This window comes from Fonticula alba, assembly GCF_000388065.1.
Source record: "Fonticula alba strain ATCC 38817 unplaced genomic scaffold supercont2.3, whole genome shotgun sequence".
NCBI lineage: Eukaryota > Rotosphaerida > Fonticulaceae > Fonticula > Fonticula alba.
Genome location: NW_009242973.1, coordinates 124,716 through 133,784, shown reverse-complemented (window position 1 = coordinate 133,784; position 9,069 = coordinate 124,716). Strand labels below are relative to the sequence as shown.

General features: G+C 70.9%; 3 protein-coding genes across 3 annotated transcripts in view; 1 reads left to right on the top strand and 2 right to left on the bottom strand.

The window, feature by feature from the left end:
• The first annotated feature begins 8 nt into the window (after nt 1-8).
• H696_01844 (hypothetical protein) lies at nt 9-1,952 on the top strand. The gene is made up of 6 exons (XM_009495745.1): nt 9-419; nt 611-645; nt 763-903; nt 1,088-1,179; nt 1,398-1,487; nt 1,602-1,952. Exons 1-6 carry the CDS (start codon nt 32-34, stop codon nt 1,762-1,764), a joined length of 909 nt encoding a protein of 302 aa, XP_009494020.1. The 5' UTR covers nt 9-31; the 3' UTR covers nt 1,765-1,952.
• A 287-nt stretch (nt 1,953-2,239) lies between these two features.
• Nucleotides 2,240-5,924, bottom strand: H696_01843 (hypothetical protein). The gene is made up of 7 exons (XM_009495744.1): nt 5,156-5,924; nt 4,877-4,998; nt 4,481-4,554; nt 4,043-4,310; nt 3,834-3,924; nt 3,074-3,728; nt 2,240-2,922 (listed from the first exon to the last, which is right to left on the bottom strand). The coding sequence occupies exons 1-7, from the start codon at nt 5,864-5,866 to the stop codon at nt 2,264-2,266; spliced, it is 2,580 nt and encodes an 859-aa protein (XP_009494019.1). The 5' UTR covers nt 5,867-5,924; the 3' UTR covers nt 2,240-2,263.
• Nucleotides 5,925-6,741: 817 nt separating this feature from the next.
• The window catches only part of H696_01842 (TKL/DRK protein kinase), a gene marked incomplete at both ends in the record, with an annotated part of 9,430 nt that continues 7,102 nt past the window's right edge, over nt 6,742-9,069 (bottom strand). Inside the window, one exon of the mRNA XM_009495743.1 lies at nt 6,742-9,004. Coding sequence (XP_009494018.1) covers nt 6,742-9,004 — 2,263 coding nt within the window. The remainder of the gene's footprint in view (nt 9,005-9,069) is intronic.

The window sequence follows — 9,069 nt, the reverse complement described above, 5'->3', positions numbered from 1 at the left end:
CCCCCCCCCCCTCCCCCCCTCCGAGAACGCCATGTCCCAGCCCGGCGTCGATCCGTCGCAGGCCGCCAGCGAGCCGTGGTTCCACCCGAACTTCGAGATGCTCGAGATGCCGCCCGGGGGAGAGGCCCCGGCCGGGCACTTTGGCGTCGGCGTCCCCGGCATGCCGGCCGGCCCGGCGATGGGGTCCATCGGCTCGGCGTCCAGCGGATCGCTGCCAACAGCGCACGCGCCGGCCGGCCATGCGTACAGCTTCCCGACCAACATCGGCGGCCGGGTGTCCACTTCCGGCCAAAATCCCGGGGCCATGTTCTCCGGCGATGCCATTGGCGGCCAGCTCCCGGGCTCCGGGCCGATCACCATCTCCTACTCGGCGGCCTTCGGCACCGGGGGCTTCGAGGGCGAGCCGCCGCTGCTGGAGGGTGCGCCCTGCCGGCCAGGCCCCGGGCCGAGATCCCTCCTCACCTGCCCCCGCCTTTCTTGTCCTTCCCCGCGCCGCGCCTCTTCTTTTTTCTTTTTTTTCCATCCTCCTCCCCTCTTCTCATGGCGATTGTGGCTCTGACATGCTCGGCCCCCCCCCCCCGGGCCTCCCCTGGCAATGCGTCCCCGGCAGAGCTCGGCATCAACTTCGGAAGGATCAAGTCCAAGGTGCGTGCCCGCGGAAAAGCCCGGGCCCCATGTGCTTGTGCTTGTGCCTGTGCGCGCGCCCTGCCACTGACTTGGCTGGTTCCTGGCCTGCCCCTCGTCCGATGCAACATCCCGCAGTCCCTCCATGTCCTGAACCCCTCGAAGCAGCTGTCATCCCTGCGTGGCTCGGCCGAAGTTGCTGCCGATGCCGATGAGGATGGCGACGACCTGGCCGGGCCGCTGCTCTTCTGCCTCCTGCTCGGGGCCTTCTTGCTGTTTGTGCGTGGGTCCCTGGGGCTTGTGCCTCCCTCGCCCTCTTCCTTGTCCTGGGTCTCGGGGCCCTGCCTTCTCCGGTCGCCCCGCCCTCGGGCCCTTGCGCTGCTTGCCCCTCCGTCGCTCCCCCTGCCCCACTCCCCCCTTCCTGGCATCCTTTGTCCCCGGGTCACTGACCTCATCGACACAGAGTGGCAAGGTCCACTTCAGCTACATCTACGGCGTGGCGGTCGTCGGGTGTCTTGGTCTGTGCATGCTCTTCAACCTCATGGGGACCATCTCGTGCGTTGGCCGATGGCCGTGCCTCCCCTGTGGCGTCCCTGTCCTTCCTCCTGCCGCCTCCCGCTTCCGCGCGCGCGCGCCCCCCCCCCCTCCTCTCCTCCGTGGCCATCCGCCTCCTTCGCTTCTTCTGACGCGCAAGCCGCCTTCGCATGGTGCGCCCGTTCGTGCCCTCCTGTGGGACTGGCCGGCCGGGCTCGGCGCGGAATCCGCCCCCCCAGCGTTTCGGTCTCCAAGACGGCCTCCATCCTGGGCTACGGGCTCCTGCCGATGGTGGGGCTCTCCTTCATCACGGCCCTGGTAACTTTGCAGTGCGTTCCTCTTCGCCCTGTGCGCCGCCGGTTGACAAGGTGCCGGCGGCTGCCCCGACTGCTGCTCCTCCCGCCCGCTGACACACGTGCCCCGTCCCCCTCCCTCCGGCACAGGGGTGGTGTTTCCCTCTTCCTGGCCCTGCTGACGGTGAGCTGGTGTACCATCGCCGGGTCGTCGCTCTTCGTCAAGGCCTACGGCCTGCGCGAGCAGCTGGTCCTGGTTTTCTACCCCATCTTCCTGTTCTACGCGTCCTTCGCCCTTTTGACGGTCCTCTGAGGGCTGGGCCATGCGCTGCGATGCGTCCGACATCGTGTGCTTCGCTGCCCCCTCTCCCCCCCCCTGGGCCCTGTCCGTTCCTGCCCTTCATGCGAGGAGGCCTCCAGCCCAGGGGGCAGGGGAACGAGGGAGGGCAGGGGCGAACGAGGTCCCTCTTCCTCACATCTTCTCTCTCTCTCTCTCTCTCTCTCTTTGTCTCTCTCCCTCCCCCGCAAACATGAACACATTCCCCTTTGCCCCTGGCGGCCGCAAGCTTGAGGCCCCTTCCTGGCCAACCCCCCTCTTCTCGGGTTTTTTTTTGGCACATGACCTGGGCGCCGCGCGTGTAGACTCATGCATTTCTATTGCGGGCACACGGACGGGGGGTCGGGGAGGGAAGGGGGGGGCGGAGGAGCACGGCGTCAACTGTCTGTGCACATATGCCCCACGGTGACCGACCATCCATCGGGCAGGGCCGAGGGCGGCGGCGGGGGGGGGGGGGGGGAGGCGCGCCGGGAGCCTACATCATCCGGCAGGATTCCGAGCTGGCGGCCTGCTGGGCCGGGGATGGGCTCTCATCCATCGACGCCGGCCCGACGCTGGCCAGGGATTGCTGCGACCGGAGGAGGCGATCGACCACCATGCCGAGGGGGCCACCGCCAGCGGGGCGGTCCTGCCGGGGGGCCGGGCCGCCGTCGGCCCCGGCCGGGGCCGGCCCATCGGCAGCCAGGGCAAAGGTGTATGCCAGCAAATCCGCATGCAGAGATTCATCGCCGTCATCCAGCAGGCTGGCCCCGTCGGCGGACGCGCCTGGGCCGGTGCCCATGGTCCCACCGGCAGGGGCACTGTGAGACCGGCTGTCGGCCAGCAGCGCCGGGGCCGGCGGCCCGACGACCAGGCTGGCCGCGGCCGCCTGCGACGCGGCCGCCTGCGCCTCCGCCGTGGGATGGCCGAAGAGCAGGCGCCCGAAGATGCCGCCCCGCCGGCGCCGGCGCCGGCGCCCCTGCCGCAAGAGGTGGATAGCCCGGAAGAGGAGGGCCTGCTCCTGCTGGATGACGCGCGTGCCATCGGGCATGACCCCGCCCACGAGCAGGGCGTCGGTGATCATGCGGCTGTCACCGGTGAGGGCCGCACGCAGGAAGTCGCGGATCTCGTCGATCTGCATTTTTTGAAGCTGGTCTGCGTGCGCGGGCGAAGACACATGATCGTGTGGTTGTATGGGGGTGCGTGCGTGCGTGCGTGCGTGCGTGCGTGCGTGCGTGCGTGGGTACGACGTGAGCATGACCCGATGAGGGAGCAGGGCGAGGGGACGGGCGAGCCCGGGGCGCACCCTTGAAAATGAAGACAATGGCCTCGACAACATCGACAATCCATCGCATGGCGATGCGCTCGGGCGGCAGGCACCGGTTGGCCTCCAGGGCCAGGTCATCCTCCAAGTCGTCGCGGATGGCCCGGGCCGAGAGCTCGGCCTCGGAGAAGAGCGGCGTCAGGGTGTCCTCGCAGTAGCCCGGGTCGCTGGTGGGCGGGCGGATGTCCAGCGACTGGCGACCAAGAAGCAGGCTGTCCGAGGGGGAGGGAGAATCGGCCGCCAGGTGGGGGGCCGCCGTTGGGGGCAGTGGCGGAGTGACGGCCGTGCGCGGCCGGCGGGTGGGCCGGTCAAACAAAGGGCCCGGGGTCCCGTGCCGGGGAGGCGGCGGCGAGGAGCTGGTGGAATTCCGGCCGCCGCCGCCGCCGAGGCCGGGGCTGCTGGCCGCACGCTGGACCGGGGCCGAGGCGCGCCGCTGCTGGGCCCCGGCGGCCGAGACGCCGCCGGACCCGGCGGCCGGTGACTGCCCAGCCGGCATGCCGGACAGAATGCCGGAGATGGCATACTCGCAAAGAATCCGATCCCACACCCGGGCACATGCACGAGGCGACAGGGTCGACACGAAAAGCGTTTGCACGGACTCCAGGGCGTACAGCAGCGAGATGATGCTATTCTCCACCTTCATAATGTGTGTGTGTGTGTGTGTGTGTCGGAGGGGGGAGGGGGAGTGTAAGTAGGCGCGAATGAAGGGAAAGCGTCTGGAGGACGTCCGAGGGGCACGCACAAAATGGGCATGAAGCTGCGGCATGGACTTGCTGATGCGAAGGTCTATCCGGAGGAGGAGGCTGTGCATGTCGGGCGAAGAGGGATCGTAGCTGCGTCGAGGGGGAGGGAGGGGGGGGGGGCATAGTGTGAGAAATGCGAAGCATGCTGAATGCCGGCGAAAGACCCCCTTCGGAGGGGGAGTGCTGCCTGGCTGCGCGACACACGCACAGGCGCTTTATCCCGAGGTTGTCCATGAGCCCGATGAAGAACCACAGGGTTCGCTCGCACAGGCGGTCATTCTCGGACACCGGGCGGAAGAGGGCCGCCGGGTCGGCGTCCGATGGCCCGGGGCTGCCGGGGGGATCCGAAATGCTCAGTCGGTCCAGCGAGGCCAGCGAGCTGCTGGTCGACAGGCCGGACCCCTGGGGGGCCAGCGAATCGAAGATGCTGGGGGTGGCAAAGACGGCGAATGAAAAGCACGCGAGATAAACCATGCCTGGGGCGGGAGGGCCCGGTCAACGAGGTGAGCATGGGCACAAGAGGAGGAAGCAGGTCTCGCGAATGGGAGGTAGCGAGGTGTATGCGCGTGTGTGTGTGTGTGTGTGTGTGTGTGTGTGGAGGAAAGGAAGTGCGGAGAGGAGGAGGAAAGACGGAGGGGGGACATACCTTGACAGTAGCCGGTGAAGCGGTCATAGCGCGCGTAGGCCTGAAGGACCTGGGAGATGGCCGACAGATTGTCACTGGTTTGGGCATGCAGCCGCGCGGGGGGCGTGGTGAGGGACCGGTTAGGAGAAAGGCCAGAGGAGGGCGCCACAGGGGGGGGGGGGGGGGGGGGGGGGTGGAGGGGGGGGGGGGGGGGAGGGGGGGGGGGGGGGTGGGGGGGGGGGGGTGTGGGGGGGGGGGGGGGGGGGGGGGGGGGGGGGGGGGGGGGGGGGGGGGGGGGGGGGGGGGGGGGGGGGGGGGGGGGGGGGGGGGGGGGGGGGGGGGGGGGGGGGGGGGGGGGGGGGGGGGGGGGGGGGGGGGGGGGGGGCGCAGGATGAGCGGGAAGGCGCGCGCACGCACCCGATGCGGCGATCGAAGTAGGAATTGGTGCGGATCCGCCGGATGTCGCGATCGATGGATTCGGGCACTTCGACATCCTGCTCGAGCTCCCGCCCGCCGGGAGCCGGGGTGGAAAGCAGCGTCTGCAACAAGGCCGGCAGGGGAACCATCGAAGGGGCATTCATGCGCATGTACATGCGCGCGCGCACACACACACACACACACACATACACCGTGAGTGAGGGCGAAGCGGCGGAGGGGGGAAGGGGGGCGCGGGCGGGAGCGGCGCAGGGTACGCACGGAGAAGAGCGTCGGCTCGGTTTGAGTGCGGGTGGCCTCGAGGAAGGCGGCCTCAAAGTCCGGGCCCGCCGCGCGGGCTGCCCGCATGGCGGTGTGGAACTCGGCCAGGCGGCCACGATACCAGTGGGACCGGCGCTTGCCGGAGCCACTGAGCGAGTACCAAGCCAAGGCGCGGATGTCCTCCGGGATGCCGACCGACCGGCTGCCGGTATCGCCCCGGGCCAGCTCCAGGAAGCGCTCGAGCCACACCCCGGGCGGGGCCACCAGACGCCGGAAGCGCGGCCCCGGGGCCGGCAGGCCGGGGGTGGTCGGCGGCGAGGTCCCCGACCCGGCCTCGGCCCCCCCGGCGGGCACCAGTGCGAGGGCGTAGTCCCCGCGGTAGCGGCTCAGGCGCCGGGTGGCCGCCGATCGGACGGGCAGGATGGCCGGGTAGCTGGGAAAGGAGGACCCAAAGGGGAAGAGGTCGAATTGGGCATGGTCGCTGCCGGGGTTGTTTGCCTGGCCGGCCAGCAGGTCCCCCGGGCCGGCTGGCACCGACAGCAGCCACTCCACCCAAGCCGGGCCGGAGTTCAGCCGGCTGCAGTTGTATTCGCACAACAGGTCGGGCCCGGGCGCGGTGGTGGCCGAGGCGCTGGCCGAGGCTCGGGGTGAGGCGTCAGGCGAAGTGTCGGCAGGGGCCGCGCCACCTGGCGCGTCCTCGAGCGGGGTCATCGGCAAGGGGCTGGAGCGGGAGAGGGAGGGAGACAGGGAGAAGGAGAGAGAGAGAGAGAGAGAGAGACAGGGAGGGGGAGAGAAAGAGGGGCAGGGGGAGGGCGAGAGGGGGCGGGGGGGAGGGCGGATGCTGGCCGCGGGATCCTCGGTCGCCCGGGGACGCGGGCTCTTCGCTGTGGCAACCGGAAGGCCGCGCCGGGGAGAGATCTGCCCCACACCCCGGGGCGCGGTGGGCCACTCGCTTCGGGGCGTGTCGGGCCCGGGACCGGCACCAGGGCGCCGGTCGCATCCAGGGGAAGGCGGGGGGCGGGGCCACATATTCACAGGCAGAGGCCCCGAGGGGGACGCCCCTTGGGGCTGGAGAGAGCACCGGGCACCGGGCAGGACGCAACCATCGGCGCATGCGTTGGTAGTCGGTGCCAACCTTTTTCGTCCCCCGGGCCGGAGCTGTGGCCCCTCTCTCGGTGTCCGCCCGTGTGCCCTTTTGGCTTGTCTGGGTATTTCCTGCCGACCGCCCGCTCCACCTCGCGGGATTCGCATGTGAGAGCACCCGCTCGGCCCTGCCCTGCGCCGGATGAACCCCTTGCCCCCCCCCCCCCCCCTCGCCCGGAACAGGGGCGGAGCAAGGAGAACAACAGACCCCGGGTGGAGGGAAAGGGAAAAGGGGGAGTATATTGTGGCACGCGCGAACGCACGTCGGCGCCGCAGATGCCAATGTGCGCATGTGTCTACACACGCAGCAGGGAAGCAAACGAGAGAGAGAGAGAGGGGGGGGGGAAAGGAAAGAGGGAAAGGGGGGGGGGAAGGACACAAGGAGGAAGGGCTGGAGGGCGGGGAAACAAAGGGAAAGCAGATGGTCGAGCGGCGCGGACACACTAGTCCTGGGCCAGCTCCACCGGGGAGGCGGGCGACTCGACCGCGACCGGCGCCTTCTCCTCGGGAGGCGAGCCCGACGACAGGAGAAGGTCCTCCGCCTCGAGAGACGTGTCGAAGGCCAGCAGGTCCGAGGAATAGACCCCGAGGTTCTCGCAGGAGCTCTCGTCCGATGGGAAGCTCACCTGGCTGAGGGTGCTGGCGACGTGCGGCCGGGCGGCAAAGAGGGCCCGGCGCGCGGGGCCACCACCCGAGGACGCGATGCTGGGAACCCCGATGGCCCCGGGCCCGGGCCCGGGCCCGGGCCGAGGGAGGGGCGGCAGGGAGGAGGTGCCGGTCGGCCCGGTCTTGACCAGCGGGGCGGCTGGCGGCGGACTGGCCGGGGCGATCACGGCCACGGAGGCCGGCATGGCCACCGCCGCCGCCGCCGCCGGCGCCGCGGCGGTCGGCGACGGAGTGCCGGCCGGGGCCGCCCCCGGCACCGGGTCCTCAGACGCCGCCGGGCCATCGAGCAGCATGTCTGGGCTGGGGGCCGGCGCGTGCGAGGGGGACGCCTCGCCCGCCTCGGCACTCTGCCCGGAGGCAGCCACCTGCAGCAGGGCAAGCCCACTGCCAGCGGGAGCGGCAGTGTTGACCACCATCCGGGGGGCTGCTGAGCGGCCACCGCCGGCGGTGGTGGAGGTGGGGCTGGCGGAGGCGGGCGCGGCCGGGTCAGGCAGCTGGCCGGGCGGCTCGGCGGCGCTCGCGACCACGGAACCCACCGCCGGCGGGGCGGTGGCTGCACAAGGACTGGGGGAGGCCGAGGCCGAGATAGAGGAGGAGGAGGAGGAGGAGGAGATCGACCTGCCGGCCAGGGGGGGCATGGAAGCCTCCAGCGAAAAGTCCGGATTCATGTGCCCCAGCAGGGGGGACACACTGGCAGCCGGGGGGGAAGACAGCCCGGGGCTGTCCCCGCCGGCGTGGGCCTGCTCCTCGCCGGCGTGGGCGGCGGTGTGGCCGGCGCGCCGGGAGGGCGGCCCCGCCGCCGCCGCCGCCGCCGAGACCGCCGCCGCCGGGGGGGCATCATCCGAGTCGAGGTACGCGGAAAAGCGCGTCCCATGGACCGGAGTCGCGTCTGAAGAGCCGGCAGCGAGGGAAGCGGCCTCCGGGGGTGGGGAGGGCGATGGGGCCGGGCTGCGCTCGGCCGGCGAAGAGGGCACCGCCGGCGAGGGGATCGGCGAGGAGAGGGCCGACCCGCCACCCGGCCGGTAGATGTTCGGCATGCTGTTGGTCCGGGTGAGGTTGGCCGAGCGGGTGCGGCTCAGGAGCTGGTGGTACAGGTGGGCCCCGGTTACATGGGTGTGATGCATGTCCGACTGGGAGGACCGGGTGGTGTCATCGCGCGAGGAGCGCTTCGGATGGTGGGCTGCTGTCGGGCCGGCGGCCTCGTGGGCACCGGGCCCGGCATCGGCCCGAGAACCGGCCGCCAGGGGATCGCGAAGGGCCGACCCCCCGCCACTGGAGGATGGCGTGCGGCTGGGCGGCCCGGCCGAGGGGGACCGCGGCCCATGGGCACCACCGCCGGTGCGGGAAGACTGCCGGCCCGGGGGCACGGGCAGGCTCGGGCGCTGGCGCTGCGACGGGCCGCCATGCGGGTGCTGCTGATGGGAAAGCTGGCCACCGGCACTGGTGCGTGCCTCGGGGAAGGCCCCCAGGGGTCCGGCCCCCGGGGACAGGTCCCCGCCGAAGGACGGCCGGTCGACCACGGCCCGGCGCCCATTCGGCGCCCGGGCCTCCTGCTGGTCGCAGATGGTCCGCAAGCTGCGAGTAATCTGGACGAAGGAGGGGCGAAGCTCCGGGTCCCGGTGCCAGCACTCGGTCAGCAGGCGCTCGAAGGGGGCCAGCGTCGAGGGAATCACCGGGCGGAGGTTGTTCTCCACCACATCATTGATCCACTTGATGTCCTTGCGCTGGTCGATGAAGGCCTGGCTCATGGTCAGCGCCTCGAACATCATCAAGCCGAAGGAGAAGACATCGCTCTTGACATCGGCCGGGGACCCGCGCAGGACCTCCGGCGAGGCCCAGTAGTCCACCACCGACACGGAGTCCGGCCGACCGAAGATCCGGTCCATGCCGTAACCGGAGATCTTGATTTGCCACGAGTTGCCGATCAGGACGTTGGGGGTCTTGAAGCGACCGTGGACAATGGACGGCTGGAACTGGTGAAGATAGTTGAAGGCGTTGGCCACGTCGAGGATGATGCGCAGGCGGAAGCCCATCTCGAGGCTAGGGTGTGGTGGCGCCATGGGGAGAAGAGGGAGAGGGAGAGGGAGAGGGAGAAGGAGGAAGAG

Excerpts from the sequence above, each read along its gene's own strand:
- H696_01844 (XM_009495745.1), top strand. The coding sequence starts at position 32 with ATGTCCCAGCCCGGCGTCGATCCGTCGCAGGCCGCCAGCGAGCCGTGG. Across the intron at positions 646-762 it reads TCGGAAGGATCAAGTCCAAG|TCCCTCCATGTCCTGAACCC; the intron begins GTGCGTGCCCGC and ends AACATCCCGCAG. Across the intron at positions 1,488-1,601 it reads ACGGCCCTGGTAACTTTGCA|GGGTGGTGTTTCCCTCTTCC; the intron begins GTGCGTTCCTCT and ends CCTCCGGCACAG.
- H696_01843 (XM_009495744.1), bottom strand. The coding sequence starts at position 5,866 with ATGACCCCGCTCGAGGACGCGCCAGGTGGCGCGGCCCCTGCCGACACT. Across the intron at positions 3,729-3,833 it reads CGCAGCTTCATGCCCATTTT|GTGGAGAATAGCATCATCTC; the intron begins GTGCGTGCCCCT and ends CACATTATGAAG. Across the intron at positions 2,923-3,073 it reads CATTGTCTTCATTTTCAAGG|ACCAGCTTCAAAAAATGCAG; the intron begins GTGCGCCCCGGG and ends CCGCGCACGCAG.